Below are 24,328 nucleotides of genomic sequence, written 5' to 3'. Positions count from 1 at the left end.
ATTTTATTTTCCTGTGAAATGTACTCAAATTAGCAAATATATATGACATGTTTTACTTTAATAGTCATGAATCTAGTGGGGCATTCAAGCTAAAACAATTTTTTTCTCTCGCTTCAACAGGACCACCAGCGATATTAACAACAGAAAACACAACATAGCTTCACACTAACAAGAGAGCAGAACTTACAAACTGGTCTGAATAGTTTGTATTTTAAAATATATGCATTTCTATGCCCAGCCTTATTTGTTGTAGTCCTTTTCAAAACAGAGAGATGGGGATGAAAGTAGCTACAGTTACTGAATCCTCCAAAGAACTGCGGTCTCCTGTACTCTCTGGCTGACTGTAGCATCTGTGTGTGTGTGTAGTTACCTTCAGCCTCCTCCAATACACTGTTTGATTGAAAACTCCGGTTCAAAAAAATAAGGCTAGGCATAGAAATGCCTCTATTTAGTTTTACTTTAGACATGTTTGTAAGTTCTGCTCTCTGGTTTGTGTGTTGTGTTTTCTGTAAATATCACTGGTGGGCCTGTTGAAGCAAAACAAAACAAGTTTTTGCATGAACGCCCCACCTCGGCAGCGTAACTACTGATTCTCTTGTGTAAGGAGCTCCACAGCTTGTGCAGACTCATGACCATGCACAGGAGATCAACCGTTAGTCAAGAGTTTCACTAAATAATACATTAGATTTAATTTTTTTTTCTCACAAAACCTTATCATATTCCTTCAGAAAAAGACATGAGTCTCATACAATCATTTATTAGACTTCTGAATCATACTTTTGTGTCCTTTTGAAGCTTAAAGTGGTGGTCACCATAACCTGCCATTGTATGACATCAATGAGCACAACATTGTTTTCACAATTTCTCCCTTTGTGTTAAGAAAAAGAAAGTCCTATGTTGTTATAACAACATCGGGGAGAGTAAACAATGAATGACATTTCATTTTTGGGTGAACTAATCCTTTACAAATGAAGTTCACACTTTAACTTATTCACTGTAGAAAGTACTTAATCTTTCATGCTATATTTACGTAATCCCAAAAATAATATATTAAGTGTATACAATCTTTTTTCAGACATTTGTTCAAGCACTTATCAATGATACACATGGAAATTGAGGGGGTTAGTTGTTAGTTCAATGTTGGGCACTGTCCACAAAGAGATAGTACACTTTATTACCTATAAATAATCTCTTGCCATTTTCTCAATTTGTACACAAATTATTGTGTTGACTGCATTCGTGAAGCTAAACAATTAAACACTGTTACCAAAGTTATTGCAAGAAAACATTTATTTTTTTCTTTAAATTATGGAAAATGTAATTTCATTAATAGTATTAACACAAACTAGCAAGCCCCTACTGAATGATAGATCTGGAACCATGTTACTTTCAACACTGTTACTTACTCTTGTGTAGATATTTATTATTATTTTAATATTAATATATTAACATTTTATATATGTTGTTTATTTAATTCTGATGTACAGAATATTTAAAGTGTATTGCTAGAACATATCAAAATCACACAAATTAGGGGTTTAAACTGTATTTATACATCCCACAACAGGGTTACAACAGGTAACAGCTGAGTTTCAAAAATTGCAAGCATACCTATAACGTTTTAGTTTGACCACATTTTCTGAAGGTTAAGCATCTCTTTTGTGATTTTTGACACAAAAAAGGGTTTCAGACTCCATTTTGTACCCTATTCATGGAAAGTACTGTTAGTGAGGTATTATGACAGTATTGTGACCTCAAAGATGGCTCAGTCCTGGATTATCGAGGAAGGTTACGGTCACCAATCCTCCCAGTGAGGGATTTGGTTGGATTCTAGAGGTGTGAACAGGAGTTTCTGAACAAAGAAGAGGGACAAGCCAAGGTCAAAATCAGGACAGTGAGAGACCGATTTAATGAGATGGAAATATTAATTGAAAGAATTCGTTAGAATGACAGAATTGGTGTGGGAATAACAAGGAATAAAACACACAGAGTTAAAGAATAATTACAGAGACAGATGAAATGAAAAGGAGCAAATGAGTTGACAACTGTGCAATAGTAGACTCTGTTCTTACAGAACATCATAAAATAATCATCATAAGCGCCGTGTATAAATAAACCTGTTGGTGGTGTATAGTGGCGATTGTGTTTGTTGTAACTGCGTCCATGTCCTGTACTTCATTGTTTTCATAGAATTCTAACAATAGCTTTCCAAGAATGATCCCTATTTAACAAGGGAATCTGATGTAATGGAACAAAGTTAGTTTAAAGCAGAAGATCTCAACTGGTGGATAGTGACCCCAAAATGGATCAAAGGTATGATTTAGATGGCTAAAGCTGGCGGCCCACCACACGATTTTCCCACCAATTTTCAGTCGTTAGCCCCACTACCATAATCATTTGAAAAACGAGATGATTGCACACAACAATGTCTGTAAATGGGGGAACATTAACAGCTCTACAATCTCAATCCTCTGCTGAAGTAATGGCTCTACCAATTTTTTCCAGCCTCTGGGAATAAGAAGCAGTTGCTGGACACCAGTTTTTCACAATTGTGCTTTCTTGTGTTCAGGAGGTGCTCCTGGTCTTATTTTGGTGAGCTCCATGCTGATTTGCTGCCACAATGAGGTGATGCAATATGTGACAAGGAATATGTAAGAAATGTCAGAGGCACCTTTAACTCCATCACTCTCGACAGCACCCATGAAACTTCGGAGGTTGTTATATAGGTTTGAAATCATACTGAAATATGAGTGGTTAGGAACATGGAAGTAAACTGTAGCTGGGATACTTCTATTGCTGTGAGAGTGAAACCACAGGAAATATTATTTTGGCATTTCAGTTTGCTCCAACAGCAATTGACAAAATCAGTGGCGGCCCGTGCATTTTAAGTCTAGGCCTTCAGTGCGATTCATGTCATTAAGAAAACACTGTTTCATGATTAATAAGACCCTATGCCTATGGACATCATACATTACGTCGCTGCCAATTAATAATACCAATTGATATTTCAAAAACACATCCACACACGAAAGCCAAAACCTAGGAGGTCTATTACCAGGAAAAAGCTATCTAATAATATTTTTAATACATTTTGTTTCATATGGGTGCAAGTTAACTTGAAATGACAATGAACCGACGCTCCAAATTTACACATAAAAAACTCCTAATGTCACTATAACAATGCAAAAAGCACTTACCAACTTGCTTGAAGTGAAAATAAGCCCTCCTTTCCCGTTTACATCTCAGGTTTTCAAATCTATAAGAATCTCTTTATCAATGGTAATAGCGGCAATGACAGCCAGAGACTTTCTGACAGCTGACTCGTCAGCATCTCACGCTCTTCGCTTTCAAAATACAGACATCACTCAAGGCCATCTAGAAGGCCTCGACAGGGACATATCCTAAAGGCCGCACCCACAAGAACAAATAAATCAATATGATTGGTTGATGAATCTGACAATCTGACTTTAGATGCTTATTCATTTGCACTGTTGAGAGATTCTGTAGAAATTCTGAAGACCTAACGGGGTGGAGCTCAGATTTACACACTGCTTCCCTGATGAGCTAGGCTTCGGACATGCTATTTGTGAAACAGCCGTCCCATTTTGCTTGTCAAGGGAAAAAAATCTGATGGGATAAACTTTTAGTTTTTTTGCTATTTGATTGTAGATGAATTAGGAGTGGATTAAAGCGACTGAAAATAAATAGGCAAAAAAGTGAATGATAATGAAAGGATGAAAAATATGTATTTATTTATTTATTAGGCATGTTAGGCCAGCTATCTTGCCACTGGACAAAATTCATGATTACATTTTCATGACTTTTCAAAAATGCAAAAAAAAAAAAAAAAAGAGAGTGAAATGCATTACAGATAAAGAGAAAGATGGCAAACTTTACACTAAATAATTATACAAATAAATTCAAATACATTTTTTTTTTATTTACTCTGGTAGATGAAGTGGAAACGCCTCATCACAATCTGTGAAAGGGGTCCATTGCATATAGTATTAGATGGCACAACTTAAACAATCACACCTACATCTATTTTATATCAGAGATAACTCTTTGGAACTCCATGGACATAATTGTGAAGTGTGTAAATTATGCACAACTAGTGGCGACAAATGGAATTGCAAAAATTATTTCAAACATGTTTCCCAACTCTCCACCCATCTGCTATTGGTCGGCCAAACAGATAGTACCAACTCAAACTCACGTCATTGATTGAGCCAATGTTGCTGTTCCAGGCTGGTCGAGATACTTATACAAAGAGAGCAGTGTTTTGATAGTGCCACAGTGATAATGCATTTCAGGATGTCAACTTACATTTCCAATGGGCTAATTATACGTGTCTCTGCATATTAAGCTGGGATCAGAGAAAGTATTTTAACATCCAAACAATTACACATCACTTATAAGCCAGACGGAGTCATGGGTTTTAAGACTAATTACTTAATTTGGCAAACATCTGAATTGTTGAGACGTGATGTCATAGTAGCTTGTCTGGTTTGTATTACTCACCCTTATATGGCAAGTGCCCTGCTGAGTAACTGATGGTGTGCAAAACTTTCTTTTTTTAGGGCCCTGACAGAACTGTTGAAACAGCCAGGTGAGGTAGGAGGCGTGGACAGAGGAGGAGGTCACCAACCTATCAGATCCAACGGTATCTCTGGAAGATCAATGCGCACCAATAACGGTGAGTCAGAGCGCCAGATATACAGTAACTGTTTGAGAATCTGCTCTACTGATTCTCAGTGGACTCACAGATGACAATGAATGTTAAATAATATATAATAATAATAATGTCAAATGTTCAATATTTAGATGAAAAATGTACCTTGACAGATTTTCCACTTATATTTCTGTTTCCTTTGCCAATGCTTTGGGGTTGAGTTGAGTCAAGCCCTGCAGAGTTTGGCACATGAACACAAGAAGTATTGACGAAGGAGCTCTTTTTCAAAGCAACTAAAATCTTGCACAGTTTAAAGGAATTCTTGGTTCAATACAAGTTAAGCTCTATCAGCATTTTTGGCATCCTGTATTTGACACCAATATTCTGGTAATAAGCTTATTTTTCAAATCTGACAAAACTGTGTTTACTTGAGATTTAAAAAAGAATTTATTCTCTGCTTTTGACATCAAACCATGAAGAGGCATGCACAAAACACGAGCACGCATTGGATATGCTGGTAAGAATGCAGAATGCGAAATAAGAGAAAATGGGCAAAAATCAATCCATGTAGAACGGTTTATTCTGAAGCCATTTATGACCGATAAAGAAAATCTGTTAAATGTGTTTGCATGACCACACACATTGTCAGCTTATCACAGATATTCAATGTAAGACCTGTGCATGTAAACGTGCTCAATTATCACACTGCAAAATATAATTTTCTTACTTAGTTTTTTTGTCTTATTTTCCAGTAAAAAAAAAAAAAACATCCTTGAAAAGAGATAAATTTACTTAAGAAGCAAAATGACAAAAAATATTAAGTCTTTTTTTCAGAGAATTCTAATAATTTAGTGAGGTTTATCCTTGGGACAAGAAAAAAAACCATTTGCCAATAGGGTAAGACAAATACAAATAATTACATGCTTACAATGGACAGGGTTCCCACCCTTTTTGACCAATTCATTTCCATGACTTTTCTAGTTATTTGTGATATCTGGAAAATTTTGTTTAAGACTCCTTTACTCCAGTTAACACCATTTTGTGAGCCATATTGACCAAAAAAACCTATTTAAAAGGATTTGCTCACAAATCGATTACTATGGCTTGCGAGCAGATTATACTCTACACAACTCTAACCAAATGCAAAATTTAGTTGATGAAATATTTTAGAGAATATTGTAACTAGAAAAATATATGTAGAAAAATGTCCAAAAATATTGGTACGCTTGGTAAATATGGGCATAGAAGGCTGTGAAAAATTTGTCTTTATTGTTTATCCTTTTGATCTTTCATTCACAATATTCACAAAAATAAAACCTTTAATTGAAGTAAACTAATTGAAAAATATCATAATTAAATAAAGATTTTTCTCAAACACATTTGCCACAATTATTGGCACCCCTAGAAAATCATATGAGTAAAATATATCCAAACTATATTTCCATTCATATTTTAATGATGACTAGGAACATGCAATTGTTCAGCCATGACTTTCTGTTTCACAGGGGTATAAATATGAGGTAACACCAAATTCCCTTAGTCATCCATCACAATAAGTTAAGACCAAAGAATAAAGTTAAGATGTGTGGCAAAAGGTTGTTGAGCTTCACAAAATGGGAAGTGGCTGTAAGAAAAAAGCTAAAGCATTGAAAATAAAAATGTCCACCACCAGGGCAATAATTAAGAAGTTCCAATCAACTGGAGATTTTAAGAATCGGCCTGGAGGAGGACGTGTGTCTATATGGTCTCCATGCATGGTAAGGAATATGGTTTGAGTGGCCAAAAATTCTCCATGGATCACAGCTGGAGAATTGCATAAATTAGTGGGGTCAGAAAGTCTCAAAAACTACAATCAGACATCTCCAACATCACAAGTTGTTTGGAAGGGTTTAGATAAAGAAGCCTCTGCTCTCATCCAACAACTAACTCATGCGTCTTCAATTTGCCAGACACTACTGGAACTTCAAATGTGACCGGGTTCTATGGTCAGATGATACAAAATAGAGCTTTTTGGCAACAAACGCCAGAGATGGGTTTGGCGCACACAGAGAGGTAGCCATATGGTAAAGTACCCCATGCCCATGGTTAAATATGGTGGTGGATTTGTAATGTTGTTGTGCTGTATTTATGCCAGAGGTTCTGGACATCTTGTTTGGATACATGGCATCATGGACTCTATCAAATACCAACAGATAAAAAAAATAAAAACCTGACTGCCTCTTTGTTTTTGATTTGCCACAGTATGCAATAGACTGGCATGTCTTATGGTCAATATTAGGTAAAAAATGCCAAAAAAGAAACAGCTTTCTCTAGAAACTCGTCAGTCAATCATTGTTTTGAGAAATCTAGGCTATACAATGCTTTAAATTGCCAAAAAAACTAAATTTTCATACAAAGGTGTACACAACAGTCTTCAAAGACAAAGGACAACTGGCTCTAACAAGGGCAGAAAGAGATGTGGATGGCCAGATGTACAACTAAACAAGAGGATATGTACATCACATGTCCTCCGCTGACAGCTTCATTGAATTCTACCCGCTCAACACCAGTTTCATGTACAACAGTAAAGAGAAGGACTTCTCTATGGCAAGTGCTACAGGAAGTGTGGGGTGAAATCACTGATCTATATATATATATATACTGGATTGCTCATAGAATTCTAAACTGCCAGCAGTAGCGTGAAGCTACAGGAAGTGCTCTGGCAGCCATCTTACTAGTCCCTACCGACAGAGGGCATTGCGGCATGTCCCTACCGACAGAGGGCATTGCGGCATGTCCCTACCAACAGAGGGCATTGCGGAAACACTCACTTAAGGATGTGGCAAAAGTGCCCACAGGTTGTAATTTATACAGACTATGTACCTATTAAGTACAAATGAGTCGTTATCCCCGTGTAGAGTGGGCATAACGATCATAATCTTTAATAATCAACAGTAAAAATACAACAACAAAGTGTATTAATACCCCTTTTTAAAGCAAAAGTATCCAATACTTCCAATTCCATCTGCAGATTGTTACAGGATGCAAAGTTTGCTTTTTTTTACTAGATTATATAGTAAATGTAAACTAATTTAAGCAACGGTAATATGCAGTGTGTGTGTGTGTGTGTGTGTGTGTATATACACACATACACATAAATGAATTTACCTTTACTTTATAGAATTATCCATTTGCATTCATTTCTGGAATATGTACATACCAGCTTGTGAGCATTTAATTATTTCAACAATCCCCTGATCTATTAAATCACAATCAGAAATAAGTTTATTGACATATGCACACTCAAGGAAATCATACATATTTATTTGTTCAATAACAAAAGCTTCCAAGTACACACAAAAATGTACTTAAACTGAACAATACAATAAAAATGTGCAGATATGTGGGAACAAATCTGCTAATGGATTTAACAACAATCCCACATTATTCAGCTTTCAAAAGAATGGTAGCAAGACAAGCCATCAGAGCTAGTGGCAACAGTTCTCCACCGGACAGTGACACTGGAGGCAACATCTTCTGATATGCTGGCATTTCAGGCAGTGATGTTCAGCCTGAAACAGAAGACACAGAGAAAAACATCACTGTATGTCTTCCCAGAGGTTGTGGTGGGGTACATAGCAGGCTTTGCAGTTAAAACATCTATGAAGAAGATTCTGTGCACTACCTGTTTATCAGCACTCGAGAGCTCTTCCCAAGATGAACACACTGATCGACATGACGTCCTGAGGTGGATTTATAAGACCGTCAGACAGCATCCTGAAAGTCTGCAAGACAGCTGAGAAGGTTCTGGAACTCCATGGTGGTTCTGCATTCAAGGAACTTGAGGCACACATGTTCAACCTAGACCCATACAACAATCACATCTTCATACTCAAAGTGCATTGCAGAAAGCTGCACAAACATCAGGCTCCACTTCATTGCCAAGGAAACATGTGCTGCATCACAATCCAAACGGCCTAGGAAAACTGACCCTTTCAACCCTCTCTGATCATGTTGGAGAAAGAAGCATCATTGGCCAATACATTTTAGTTTTTACTCGTCAGTTCTGACTACATGCAAGCATAATATAACTAAAACTGAGGGTGGACACTTCATATACTCTATATTCACAATATAGTATATATTTTTATATTTTGTGATTTTCATGTGATTTTCATATCATTTTAGCTTTTTAAAAATGTACAAATTTCATATTTTATCAATTTATATGACATCATGAAATCAAATGTTTTAATAATGATACACGCTGTTGTCACATTTTGAAATTTCATACACATTTTTAACAAAACAATTCACAAGGTAGGAACCTAATAATGAAAATTAGGGGTCACAATTAATTTGGCTGACAATTAATTGCCTGTTTTAGGTGTTTCATAAATATGACGATTAATTACCGTACAAACTAACTAAGTAATTAATAAAAATTTAGCTTGGGTCATAATAATAAAATAAGCATATGATTTCCTTTTCAGGCTTCAAAAACATATGAATGACAGTCAAATATAAAAGCATAAAATGTTAAATAATTAAAATAATATTTTAATTACCGTAATTTCCGGACTATTGAGCGCACCTGAATATAAGCCGCACCCACTGATTTTTAAATAAAATATTATTTTGAACATAAATAAGCCGCACCTGTCTATAAGCCGCAGGTGCCTACCGGTACATTGAAACAAATGAACTTTACTCAGGCAGCGGGGCGTGGTCAAGCGCCCGTCCGGGAGAGAAAAGCGGTAAGGGCGCTTACACCTGAGCTAAATTATGTCTAACACCGGTGTCTAATTTCAGTAAGCATGGGGAGAGCGGCATAAAAAGGCAGCAGCCACAGAGCTGAGAAAGTGACACACGTCAGTCTAGTGTTGGCGCATAGAAGAATTGAGAAACTTTATAAAATTGATTGTAAACATTGCTGTGGCCATTAAGCCTTACCTGGAACGTCAAGTGCCCTGCTGAAAACTGTCACACTGGTGCCCGTGTGACAGTTTTCCCAAGAAGGACACGTGAAGCAGGGCACTTGAAATTAGACACCGGTGTTAGACATAATTTAGCGCAGGTGTAAGCGCCCTTACAGCTTTTCTCTCCCGGACGGGCGCTTGACCACGCCCCCGCTGCGACACACGGCTTGTAATAAAACATTTGCAGTAAACAGTAGCCTACCAATAAAGTCATTGGTCACTATCTTCCTCGTCCTGTGCACTGAAACCACTGAAGTCATCTCCTTCGGTGTCGGAGTTGAATAGCCTCAGCTTAGTTGTCTTTTTGCACTGAGTCAATTCCTCACGCTGCTGTTTCCAGCGTCTTATCATCGACTCATTAAGACCAAGCTCCCGTTCAGCAGCTCTATTTACTTTTTCAACAGCCAGATCAATTGCCTTCAACTTGAAAGCAGCATCATATGCGTTTCTCCATGTCTTTGCCATGGTGAGGGTGACAAAATTACTACCGTAATCAGAATGATGGGAAGTTTGAGCGCGCTCGATTTAATCTAAACAGTAAACAAAAAAAAGTTGTTTTGACCTTAACCCGTTCGGCAATTTCATTGGTCTAATGAAAGCTTCACGCTGCCAAAAAACTGAGCATGTCACAGAATGTTTTTTTTTTTTTAATTTTTATCAAATTTGAAAGCGGGAAAAATCCATATATTAGCCGCGTCATTGTATAAGCCGCGAGGTTCAAAGCGTGGGAAAAAAGTTGCGGCTTATAGTCCGCAAATTACGGTATCAAAATATGTCTCTCAAGAGAGCTGCTCTCGTGACGTCCGCAGTGACAGTTACGTAAGCAAACAAGGTTTGAACATCAACCGTAACAAAATCAAATTGAAGTTCACAGCTTTTTAATACTTCTGTGTACAAATATGAAGGCTGCTTATTGGATCAATGCAGGTAAACGTCATATTATGCGAATACGCATCACTTTACGGAGAGTTTATGACTTACTAGTTAAGTCTTGCCTTAAGAACAGGTGGAGCAACCAAATTAAGCACCGACTTAGTTACAAACTAACTAGTAGATACTAAACCCTTAGTGTGAACTTTATACCTCGATTTACGTAAGACCTTACGCACAGCTATTTACTCAACCTCATGTCCTTCCAAACCTGTATGACTTTTTCTATGGAACACAAAAGATGACATTTTAAAGAATGTTTTTGTCCATATAATGAAAGTCGATGGTGACCAAAACAAGCTATTTTGCTCACCATTTACTTTCTTTATATGGAATACAAAATACCTTTTTGGGGGTTCTGGAAAAGAAAGTCACATGGCTTATACATGGACAAGAGGTTGAGTATATGATGACAGAATTTACATTTTTGGGTCAACTTTTCTATTAATATCAAAAGTTCACCCATCGTCCAGCTATGTTACTGATGAAACCCTGGCCAACAAACTTAGGCTCCACAGGCCATCACCTACTGACCTTCTGAGTGTAATGGATTAATACATGTTGTTGATATGAAGAGGTCTTAAAGAGGCTTCACGAAGCAACTGTTCTTATTAAGACATAATTAAGAAGCTTCAGCCAAGAACTGCTGATCAAGAACACACCGTCCTTCTGTCTGAGAATTAGGGACCCATTTATCTCTTTCCCTCTCTCTGTTTCCCTGGTTTGAATGTGAGTGTTTACACTCTCACTTTCTGCATTTTTTTTTTTTTTTGCTGATACTTCCTTCATCTTTTACAGTTCTAAAAGCACCTCTCTTTATTATTTCATTTTGAATTGCACTGAACTACTTCAAATCTATACTTCTTATTTTGAATATATATTTTTTCACTGAGCAAATTGCAAATCAATTGCCTTCTGCTGCCTTAAAATTGGGTCAAAAGAGGGTATCTTAGAAGGCATCATAAGGTGCATAAGATGCCTTAAAATGCTGCCTCCGTAGGCAGCTCTGTATGTTTTGGAGCAAAGTATGCATCATTCACTTTCTCTTCAACAAGTGTTTAATTAAGTGTTCATTACACCAGCTGGTTCACACTACAGAACCCTAGGGTCGATGAAGAATCCATCTGCATGCACAAACATACATACCCTGAATCGTAGGTACACACTAGTAGAAGCAGGTGGCCAGTAAGAATGGATGGATCTTAAGCAGGTGACTGAGATGAACTGATAAAGCTGGATGGGCTGATGAACTCAGAAGGGAAATTAGATTTGAGGAATCAAGAAAACATATAGGTGAGGAAATCTGGTGGAGAAAAATGGAATGAAAATAAGAGAGAAGGACAAGGCCTAAGTGGAGGAATAAAGAATGAAAAGTTGGATGAGTGCAGGTGAGGAATAGTGAGGATGTGATAGGGTGTCGAATGAAAGGAGAATTAGAGTAGAATGAGATAACTCTCTATCTCAAAACCACTTTACACTCTTACAAATAAAGGTCCTTCGATTGCTTCTTCAATCTTCTTATCAAAACACATTTTTCACTGTACAGAATTCCTGAGTTGGCTATATGGTTCTTTGGAGATTAAAAAAGTTCCAGATAGTCTCGCCTCTAACTCATGGCATTGGTCGAGCCACTGTTGCTGTTTCTGGATGGACGGGTCACTCAAAATAAACACAGTAATTTTTATAGTGCCAAAAAAACTCAGGGGGAAAAGTGTCCTTTTTTTGCATGCGCTGTCTGCGCTCGTTTAGTGCCCGATTCACTAAAGGAATTATGTAGATCAGTCAACGGCGCAAACGCACCCACAAAATTGTTGCTGAACGCAATTTGCATGTGCAATTCTAATCTTGCGGGCCAATCATGAGTGCTATACTGCAGAGGATGCGAGAAGGATGGTTCCAGTTGGTGGTAAAAGTTCAATCTAAATTTGAGGCAATTTTTATGGACGAATAACAATCTACACTCACTGAGCACTTTATTAGGAACACCTGTACACCTACTTATTCATGCGATTATCTAATCAGCCAAACATGTTGCAACAGTGCAATGCATGAAATCATTCAGATATGGGTCAGGAGCTTCAGGTAATGTTCACATTAACCATCAGAATGGGGGAAAAAATGTGATCTCAGTGATATTGACCATGGCATGATTTTTGGTGCCAAATGGGCTGGTTACAGTATTTCTTTAACTGCTGATCTCCTGGGATTTTCTCGCACAACAGTCTCTAGAGTTTACTCAGAATGGTGCCAAAAACAAAAAACATCCAGTGAGCAGCAGAAATGCCTTGTTGATGAGAGAGGTCAACGGAGAATGGCCAGACTGGTTCGACAGCTGACAGAAAGTCTACGTAACTCAGATAACAACACTTTACAATTGTAATGAGCAGAATAGCATCTCAGAATGCACAATACATCAAACCTTGAGGCAGATGGGCTACAACAGCAGAAGAACATGTCGGGCACTTTAATTAGGACCATATTGTTCCTAATAAAGTGCTAAGTGAGTGTATAATAAGCCTAATTTACATAGAAAGGGGGCGTGTTTGCGCAGAAAGGAATGACTTATAAATTCTCAAGACACAGCGCAATTACACTGCTGATTACACCTGCTTAAACTACATTGGGGGTGGTTAGTGAATAAGACGCAGGTTTTTGCGCTGAAATAGCATGCACAAAGGTGACGCAACTGATGGCCCCACAGTGTTTTCAGCTAAATCAACCTACAAATATTTAGAGTTTTATCTGTGTAATAAGCTGGGATAGGATAAAGTGTTTTATCATTGAAAAAGTTACACATTCTAGCCTTTAAGTGCAGTAGATGGTTTTCTAAATAACTAGAGAAAAGAGAATGATAAATATCTGTTTATTCACTGGCATCAGGGTATATATTTTTTGTCTCTTATTAGAATTACAAAATGTAGCTATAAATGATAAAATGTTCACCTCAAAACAAATTATATACATTTTTCTTCTTGCCAACATTAGACAGACAAATACAAACCGCCATTGTAAAGTGACTGAGTTTTCGACTACACACTTCAAACAGCATGTCTAGATGATTGATGGCTTGACTGTGTCAGGTGATGAAAATTTATAATACAATAAGGTAAAGAATCTGTTACCTGACTAGGATGTTGATTCTTGATCTTTGCTGTCTAGCTGACCAGTCAAATGCCTATAGAACTGCCTATAGGCAAAACAGTTCAGAGCCCCTCTACGTTTTTTCACCTGCTCTGCAGAGATATTTCTCTTACTCTGAAGATCTTACTGCTGATATAAGCTTGTTTTTGTAGCAAAAGCTCAAGATGTTTTAACTAAGCAGTTCTTACTGGTCTGAAGTGCAAAATGCTTCATATGTGCAGCTAATGAGCGCAACAGCATGTGTGTCACACTGTTTGCATTTGACGATGAGACATTGCGATGTACTAGAGAGTCTGTGCCATATGTGCCAATCATGTTCTTGGCAGACAGCATGTGCTTGTCAGTGTGTGTATGTGGGTGGGGTTGTGGGCATGTTGTATGACAGACCACCCATGAAAAACACTTTTATCACATCAGAATGTGTTGAGGATGACGCATGTATGGCCATATGTCTTGGGAGTATATTTTTGTCAGTGTTGTTACTGTACAGTATGTCTGTATTGGATGGAAATGCACATCTAAAACTAGAACTAGCTTCTGTCTTTTCTGTTTTAATACTTTTCCATTACAAATTATATGAACAGCACAACAATACAAGTATATCCCACTTTAGATTTAATGACAGCAAACACACGTGTGGGCATCACAATTTGTGCAAAACCTGATAATCCATGTTATTCAGCATGATTTGAGAATGTTCCATCTTGTGTGCGGCGGCTCTTCCATTTCCAGCATGATCTCATGAAAGTCATGTGACTGTGGTGACATTTTTGCAAAATGATATTACTATATTATGTATCGCGGCAGTTCCGAGGCACTGTGTGGCGCTAAATGTGAGTAGAGGTTTTTAAAGATGCTGTAAGCGATTCTAGCCAGAGCCACTGGATTAGCCACGGCCCTTTTTTCTACCCTCCAAAGATACCAAATGAGCTTTATTGAGACTTACATCATGCAAAAACGTTTGTTAAAAACAACAACAGTAAAATAACGCCCTCAACTGACAACTGAACAACATGGCTTAAAAATGGCAATACATCTCAAAAATGCATTGCAACTACAACATTATGAGAACGTGCAAAATGATTGACAGGCCGAAAACGCCATTGACCGCAGTTCATGGACACATATTTCTTTGCTGTTAACAGAGTCTAGAGCTGTCACAGAAACAGGTGAGATATCTAACAACACTTGTTTCAGTAATATCTCTCAAGTTAGGTAGGTACATTTTTCATGAAAAAATAAATCAATAACAGCACCTTTAAGGTTAATGCTCTATCAAGTTGTAAATGAGCAAATCCTACCTCTCTAACCTAAACCTTAAACCTAAACCTAACCTATAGTATCATAACAGCAAATGTTAGATGAAAAACAATCTTTTGGCTCACGTGTCGACTCGAGTGCTCTTCTGGATTCGTACCCTAGTTATTGCATTGCAAGTGTAATATTCTATATCAGTTGAGTGTGACACTCTTGTTCTACCCACTCCGTACGGGACTCAAACCTAGGTCTCCGGCTTGGGAGGCGGGTGCTCTAACAAGGAGGCTAAAGGCTACAGCCTCTAGTGTCAGTCGCTAGGGCACCTCTTGAGGTCAGGAGAGTGAGGTTTACACACTGCACAGCTATCTACCAGCTGGCTCCCGTTACATGAGCTGCAGCTAAATTCTATAGCATTTAAATAAGCTTGCTGGTTGTGTATTGTAGACATTAAAATGTATTGCCTTACAAGTCCTGTGCTATACAGTAAGTCATGATGTTTGTTTGACAGTGAACAAGTCATCCAATTGCTAAAGAGAAAATTGGAAATCTCACTTTGCCATAGTATCATTATTGTTGTAGCACCTCTAGCGTTAATTTTACCAGGAAACTGCCATGAAACTTACAAGGAGCCACGTAAACATCTTAATGTTCAAGTTAATGTTCAGTAATATATCAATCATTAATGCCAACCTTATAAGAATATGCTGCCTGAGTTTTTGCTTTTGTCAGCTAGTCTTTCACACACATCTGGGATGGCTTAAAGGTAAGTAAATCATAAGAGGATTTTCATTTTTGGGTGAACTACCCCTTTAAATATACTATAGGTGTATCATGCCATAAAGGAAAGTCAAGAAAAAGCTACGGTCTCTGGAGTCTGTGAATCAGTTGAAACATTAGAATGTCTTTAACAAGCCTGAGTGGCCTGAGGCAGCCTGCATTGACCAAATAGTCACTCAGTGGTTCAGTGGCCGCAAGCAGATCAGGCAGAGTGGAACAGAGATCTAATACCACAAACAACAGCATATTAGAGAGATGTATGGTCCTGCAATGTAGCATCCAACAGATATAAAAACATGCCCTAACCAATACAAGGTGTGCTGCATTTAAATTACATTACAAATTCTGCCAAATGAACACGTCGCACTGCAGTGCTCTTGACACTAAAATGCAAAAAAAAACAAATTTGTATGCTAAATTTTGACTATCAAGACTGTTCAAGTCTTCATCATCTGAAGACACATCGGAGACTGAAGGAATGATCGAGAGGTACGCTGCATATCGACCATCATTTGTTGATAAAGCATTCTGGTTAAGTGTACATTACTGGAGGAGGGCTGTACAGCAGTGTTCTGGTTTATTATGATCTTGTCATCACTGATCTGTGAAGTGATCGTTTCTCTGTCGTTAACACTGGGCATTTGTCGAGTTATACTAGCTTGGTTTGCACTTGCTCTTGTGAACTCAGGGCTCCAGACTGCGATTAAATGGTCACATTTTGTGACCATTTTTCCCATCGGTGCGATTAAGTTTTGTTACAGGTCGCACTAGTGAGACTACAGTGTTGGTCATCTCTCCTTCTTTCTCTCTGTTATGTGCTGCCATTTTCATTTAAGCAATATCAAATGGCAAACGCATAAAAAGCGGAAGCAAAACAGTGCTATCCACTACCTGGAACAATTATCAGCACGGCTTAAAGAACAGAGCAGCGTGAGCGCAGACCAGGTGCGTTCACTTGCGAAGCATTAATCATTATAGCGCCCGAGGACCAGTGAGAAGCACAAAGCGAGCACAGAAAATGTGCATATACTCGCGAATCTGGTCTCGAGCTCTCAATTGCACAGTGGTGCGAGAAGCAGTGCGAAGCATGGTGTGTCGGCGTGAGTCATGGAAACCATTTTGAATTCAGCACAGAATTCTCTGGTGCAAACCTCGATGAAAAGCCACGGTGAGTAAACTAGTTTAAAACCAAAATGAAACAGCCCGACATACCGCAATAGCATTAACAAGATGAACAGGAGATATAAACACAGATATAAATAAGACTTTTCAATCATCAACACCCTTTAAAGAATTACCATGTATTTAGTATAGTACAAGTTTGGACCTTTGTGAATTATGGACAAAGCTAGTTTTCCTTCTGTGTAAAATCTGTTCTCTTCTGATGCTGTCAGATTGAAGAAAAATATATCTTGTTCTGTTTGCCTTCAAATTTCCAATAGATGACTGAACTTGAATCAACAATAACCTGATGAAAGGAGTCCCAATTCAGTTGCACTGTCAGAATGATTTACCCCAATAAAAATTAGGTTAACTTTGAACTTTTTATAGAGTTTAGAGATAAACTTACAGTTATTTTATAGATAACTGTTAATACCAGTAAATTGACAAATGCATGCCAACTCAAATTCAAAACCTTACTGTTGAATGAATATTTCAGTGGGGCAAAATATTCAATATGACTGGTAACTGGACTTATTTTTGTAATATAATAATACTACCACTTTTATTATTAGTTTCTGTCTTAAAATTGTTCATTTTATAGGCCGCAGAACTCAAGCCCCCACGGCCCCATCAGTGCTACCAAATGAGGTGCTGTGCCACTGCTTTCAAATGTTAGTCTGGAGCCCTGGGCCATGCCATCAGCAAAATCTTGAGTTGCAGTGCTTATGTCCATGTTTTGAGGTGAACCGCTGCCCACCTCAACACAACTATCATCAGAGTCAATCTAAATAAATCTACACAGTAAATGAAGTGTGTATCAGTGAAAATATATAAGTGAAAAAGTATGAACATCAAAATTGAACATCGAATTTTGTGAATTCAGACCTAGACCATGCAATTGTTCAGCTTCCTTTAGGATGTACTGTATATACATTAATCTGTGCACATCTGGCCTCTATGTTGTGCACGTGCTCTGAAAAACAAGTGACACGCTTCAGCTGAGAAATGCAAAATGCATATTCCTTCAAATATTCAATTACACAATGCATCATCTATACTTAGATGAAGACAGTAGGTTGACAACGAAACAAAAAACCCTGTAACTCTTATTAACGCTGCTAATTATTATACTGCACATGTAAACATACTGGGTTCATGAAACACGAGCAGAATACATTTGTGCAAAACGTTTGTGAAGCCGGATTCTCGGATTCATGAAAGTTTTCGTATTTTCAAATCATTAGTCAGTACAAACAAAATCAACACTGGCTTCCGACCACGTGTAAATCATGTTTAAGACATCCGAACGAGTTGTGTACTTTCAGACATACTGCCATGACTAAAGTTTGATAAAGTGAAATTAAATAATGAAAAAATGTACTTAATTAAGTAACTTAAAGTTTCTTTGCTGCTTACATGCATTTTTTCAAAATATCACCACCAACACTGCTAATTGTTTTCCCAGAGGAAGTGCTTTACATGAAAGGTTAATGGAAAAATGAATGCCCTCTAACATGACTGTCTGGACTTTTTTTATTTGATATGAGCTCTATAATTTAGATTTCATAATTTAGTATAGGCATCGGTAAATCGCATTCAGCTGATAATGTGTGGTCAACGGTCACTCTGTTAAACCCATAAATAAACAAATGTGGGCAGGTGCATAAACAATATAACAGGAGAAAAAGAGAAAAAAGCCCTCACACTGTCAGTATTTTAAATGTGCTTTTTAAATCTGCACATTCTATCAATTTCTTTGAAGAGTGCTCCTGTTGCAAGGAAGTATATCACTGTTATTTACTCTAGAAGTTTCTCCAGTGATGCTGGCGATGCACTCAACTGAACCAGAGAAGTTTATTGGTGGTGGACTTCCTCCTGCTGGCATGAATTTATTACACTGAAGTGTTGCCAAATGTTGCCTTGTGACTAAAGAAATATACATTATGAGGAGAGAGAAAATGTGGAAAATGTAAAAGTCTGAATGGACCGTTTTTATATTTTCCTTAAAGTGAAAATCTACCAACAACAAATAATGTACATCACAATTGTAAAGATTAAAATACTGTTAGATAAAGTTAAGTAGGTAAATCAATGGAATATAAATGTCAAATAATGGAAACAATCTCATGAGAACGCCACTACATTACTAGTAATATCACATTTCAGTTTTTTCTTGCCATCTATGCCAGAGATGATGACATATTTGATTAATGTTCACAAAAATAATCTGTTTGATTTTGAACACTTCTTTAAACACGTTGATCATAATAAAGGCAATCTTAGACAGAAAAATACATAATTTTTTAAAGGTGCTCTGGAAGCACGTTGTCCTGTCACAAACCTGGTTTAACTGTCGGATTAATTTCAGACACATGAAGTTCACTCGACTACATTCTTGTTTTTTGCAGTGTGTTTTATCGAAAGATGCCATTATCTATATCGCTGCTCACTGTATTTTTCTGCAACGGCCTAATGCACAGGATTGGATTGGTCCCGGAACTCGTCACGAGACTAATTTGAATAAATGCACGTGATTGGGTAGGACGCGGCCCCGGGCTGGAGGCTGCGCTGCACTTGGTAAACGGTGCCCAGTCGATCATGGTTGAAAGCTGTCTGAAATTTATTTATTGACTTCGATATCGTTAAGTTTGGTGCTTTTCGGTCGGTATTGACCCTTTGCTGGGTCCCGACACGGACCGTCATTTGAGTATGTCCACACCCACTACACCCCTGACCGTGTGCATATGTGTGTAATGAAGTGGAAGTTTGATCACACCCTATCTTCCCAGCCAGCTCCAATGCCCTTCCAATGACCTCAGCAGCTGTGTGCGCTGCACACACACCAACTCAACCACTCATTAGACTTGCCTGAACACATGGGTTCAAACAGATAGCAGGCATTATCTCAATATTCTTATCCCCACACCAGCTCAGAGCAGTCACTTTATCACTGACACTTCTTCATAATGGGGTTAAACTGATCTGAAGCCTGTTCTAATGCTCATTGATCTAGGGTCTTTTGATGTGTCAACAGAACAGCGGATTTCAGCAGCCTTTTCAGCGGTCTTTTGATGTGTCAACAGAACAGCGGATTTCAGCAGTGTATGTGTGAGCCTGAATCAAGGCTGGCTTCGGAACCAGCAATCAGGATCCATTACTAGACATGATGGTCTCTTATGGAGACAGGAAGGAATCCGTCATTGTCAACAGAAATCACTATAATCATCAAACGGTACATATGGAACTGTAGAACACCTAGAACACCCCAGCAACCACACAGCAACACTCTGGAAACCACCAACACAACACCCTAACCAGCAGGATCGGCACTGGCTGAATAGATGCCCTATGCAGAGCTCCGCGATCGTCAGACGGGGGCTGGGGGGAAGGGGGGTGTATGCGAAGCATTGTGCGAGCTGCAAGGTGATTGTCTTTTTCTGTGACTGCTTTCGGGTCATTGAATAATGCATAACATTCAAGAGACTGTTTTGCTAACAAGGATTTTGTTACACGTACAAAAACATGGTAACGATTGAGACTCGGAATAGGTGTCAAATACACAAATTTGCATTGTCTGCCCTGCCCCAGTCTCGAAGATCATGCAGGTTGCCAGAATGTTGACACAAATTAGCCAACTCAGCATCCATTTTAAAGGATTTTTAGGCTAATAGCTGTCTCCATCTTCCAAAGGCATCTCCAATATTTATCTTTGTTTTACTACGCCTCTGGTCATGGTAGTTTTTAGATGGATGGCGAGGCTTTTTAGGTTGAGTGGAATCTGTTATCTCTGATCAAGTTCCTTTGCTGACTTCCATGGCTGCGGCACGCAGTGTTGATTGGCTGCAAACTTGTTCAAATCTGGCAACCCTGCGGTGTTGAAATAGGGCAGTGACTGGGCAGTGGATGGGATCACACAGGCCAAAACATGAACAGAAATTCCGGCCCGGAAGGGAAACTTCAAAGTAGAATATACTGGCTGTAGCATTGTTATCGGAGAAGCCAGAATTTGAACTTAGCATATTTCATAATTCTCATAATTCTCAAAAACATATAGCACCTTTAAAGTCTAGTAAAGAATATAATTTTTTGTTCCAACATTGCTGTTGCATTAACTACTAAAACATTTAGGTTTTAAACTTTAGACAGCTACAACAGACCACTGATTTATTTTTTTAAAGGAATTCGGGTGGTAGTGTGATGCAATATTTACACCTTGGGTTGTGAATTAATTTTCAATAATTCAATGATCAGAGTCCGATTGTACTGCGGATATCATATATAGGGCCCTATGATTTCAATGATGCAAAAAATCATAGACAGAATCACAAATTTCAGTCATAAAAAGGTATAAAATGTGAAACGTCACAGAAAATTTACATATTTCAAGTTAAGTCAAGTGTTTTTTATTGTCATTCAACCATACACAGTTAGTACAGTACACATCGAAATGAGACAATGTTCCTCCAGGACCATGGTGCTACATAAAAACAACAGAGGACAAACACAGAACCACATGAGACTACACAGACTAAATAAGACCAACACATTCCTACATAAAGTGCACATACAAACGATTGCCAAAAAGTACAGGACAGTACAATAATTACTAAAAAGGAACAGGACAATAGGCACAGTAAGAGACAGTGCAGCGCCGGCCAGTACACATTTCTAATCTGAGTAGTGCAATAAGATGACACTTTCTAAAAATTCTGAATGTAAACATAACATACTATGAAATAGTGTTCTATGGACATAGCAGTTATTGAGGAAGCAGCCAGGTATAAAGTGACAGTAATTAAAGTGTAAATCTGGACATGTACAAAAGTTGGATGATGTAAAGGTGTGTGTGTGTGTGTCAGTCCAGTCCCTGAGTATTGAGGAGTCTGATGGCTTGGGGGAAGAAGCTGTTACACAGTCTGGCCGTGAGGGCCCAAATGCTTCGGTACCTCTTGCCAGATGGCAGGAGGGTAAAGAGTTTGTGTGAGGGGTGTGTAGGGTCATCCACAATGCTGGATGCTTTGTGGATGCAGCGTTTGGTGTAAATGTCTTTGATGGAGGGAAGAGAGACCCTGATGATCTTCTCAGCTGTCCTCACTATCCTCTGCAGGGCTTTGCGGTCCGAAACGATGCAAGACACTAAACAGTCCATCACGGTGAGCATTCTGCAGTACACTAATAGCCCCATACAGTTCACAGAGCGCTTCCTTACAGTTTAAATTCCCCCCAGTGCTATTGCTGTTTATAATGACAGTGGTGAATTCCCGTGGTAAATGAAAAGGTCTGCATCTAACAGTCACAAGCTCCACCAGCGATGAGCAGTAGCTAGATAATAGCATAGAGTTCTTGCACCCTTCTGTGTTGATGTAAACACACAAGCCACCACCACGAGTTTTGCCGCACAGAGCTGCATTTCTGTAGGCCCGAAACGAGGCGAGCCCATCTAGCTGAATGGCGGCGTCCAAACTCTGTCACTGAGCCACGTCTCCGTGAAAACAAAGACGCAGCAGTCTCTAAACTCACGCCGCGTAGTTTGCTGGAGTCGGATGTAGTCCAGTGTATTGTCCAGGGAGCAAACATTTAAAAGCAGGATAGATGGGAGAGCCGGTCGTCTAGGGTTTGTTTTTAGCCTAGAGTGGACCCCCGCCCTCTTGCCGTCCTTCTGTGCTACCGCGCCGCCATCTTGGATGATAGTAAATGTTTGAATGAACTTTTAGTCAAATTAAAACTGCAACATGTCCTATTGAGATTATTAAACTGCAAAAGGCTGCAAACTAATTGAATAAATACACAATCTGCATGTGCTGCATGCTTCAAAATTAATGTGTTAAGCCAGTTGCATTTACACTGAAAATACTGCATCATGATCTTCACGATCGCTCTGTGTGTCGTAGATGACAGAAAGCAAAGCTCTCTTATGCACGCAGCACACACAGACAGAACTGGGTAGATTACTTCTAAATTGTAATACAAAATTACAAATTACATGACTAAAATTGTACAGTACTGTAACCTCTTGGATTACATTTTAATGTAATCTATTTTTATTGCTTTTGGATTACTTTTAAACACTTCTTGTTTATTTGATTTCACATGCATTTAAGTACCATTTTGCTTAAATGCATAAAAGCAAACTTAAATAATGGATCAAATCATTGATTTTGTCTTTTTCTGAGTTAAATAAAAAAATGCACTAAAAATGTTCTTCTCCGGAAATTTTGGCTTTTCAAATGCCATTCATGTGTGGTAACAGATTAGAACAATTACTGTATATCTGTGGATTAATGTCACATAAAAAGTCACAAAAGATGTCACTAAAGCAAATGCTCATAAATGTATATGTTTGAAGCCGAGTACAAAGCAATTTAAGAAACTAAAACGAATGCAATCAGTTCAGCATTTATATGCGGATTATCTCTCCATCCTCAGTGTTATTTTGGATGGTAGCTTTTATCGGGTCTGTGTGTTTTTAGCATGAAATGAGGTAAAGAAGCACAATTTATTATACCACTGTTGTCAGATTTTACTGCTGATTTGAAATAAGTTCTTTGATCATACTTGTGACCCACCATTTTGCAGATTTCTGTCTTTCCCATTCAAGTAGATAGGAACTATACTTTTATGCCGCCTGTATCCATAGAAAATAGCTGCCCTGGAGCATTCCCAAGTAGGCCACTGAGTGGACAATAAGTGGTAAATATTTTGCCCGTTGGGCACATAAAATTACCTGGAAAATTGTGCCTTGAAAAGAGTGGGAACTCTGTCTAATGCTGTGGCAGCAACTTTTGCAAAGGCAAACATCAGTCATATTCTTCATAAAATGTACATATTCTTGTGTTATATGTACTATATGGGATGGTGGTAGGATGTAAATAATCCATGACTGTAATATTATACTCTAACAGGATCTGAAGGCTATTAAATCCCTTTGTAATTATCCTAATTAATTAGATTATTACAGCTTGACCTTCTTCACACAGCATGTTACCACTGGAAGGTCAGCATAGAAAAGGTGGCATCATAAGAGGGGGAAAAAAAAGTCACAATTATTCAAGAAAGGATTATTTCACCAAAAGAAATTGTTTGTGAATCTTTTGAAGGTCAGACAGGAAGGTATGTATTTGGAATTAGCTGTTTGTGTGTCATAAAAGTACAATATGTTAAATCAATGCTTGCATGGTTAGTCAGGAGTGTTCCTTACCCTGAAATATCACACACATGATCCAAAGTTAATGGTAACACTTTACAATAAGGTTCTATTGATGAACATTAATTAGTGCATTAGGTATCTGGAACTAACAATAAACAATATTTTTTAAAAGCAGTTAATTAATCTTGGATAATGTTAATATTAGGGCTGTCGATTTAATGCGCAGTAAAAAATGTACGCAATTAATCGCACCATAATAAGGAAGATTCTTGAGAAATGCAA

The 24,328-nt window shown here is 38.1% G+C and overlaps 1 protein-coding gene and 1 long non-coding RNA gene across 3 annotated transcripts in view; one reads left to right on the top strand and one right to left on the bottom strand.

Annotated features, from left to right (window-relative positions):
• Nucleotides 1-24,328, top strand: part of LOC127652397 (protein shisa-9-like) — a 293,861-nt gene that overhangs the window by 55,741 nt on the left and 213,792 nt on the right. For both annotated transcript variants that reach the window (XR_007971701.1, XM_052138515.1), the window contains exon 3: nt 4,581-4,696. Coding sequence is in view for 1 of the 2 variants with exons in the window: in XM_052138515.1 (XP_051994475.1) it covers nt 4,581-4,696 (116 nt within the window). In the remaining variant the exon portion in view is untranslated. The remainder of the gene's footprint in view (nt 1-4,580; nt 4,697-24,328) is intronic.
• LOC127652400 (uncharacterized) lies at nt 8,073-13,881 on the bottom strand. Its single transcript, XR_007971702.1, has 3 exons — nt 13,683-13,881; nt 8,337-8,512; nt 8,073-8,223 (listed from the first exon to the last, which is right to left on the bottom strand). It is a non-coding gene; the product is annotated as an uncharacterized LOC127652400 (long non-coding RNA).

This window comes from Xyrauchen texanus, chromosome 12, assembly GCF_025860055.1.
Source record: "Xyrauchen texanus isolate HMW12.3.18 chromosome 12, RBS_HiC_50CHRs, whole genome shotgun sequence".
In the NCBI taxonomy this organism is placed as follows: domain Eukaryota; kingdom Metazoa; phylum Chordata; class Actinopteri; order Cypriniformes; family Catostomidae; genus Xyrauchen; species Xyrauchen texanus.
The sequence above is the reverse complement of the archived record's forward strand: the minus strand, read 5'-3'. Positions and strand labels throughout refer to the sequence as shown.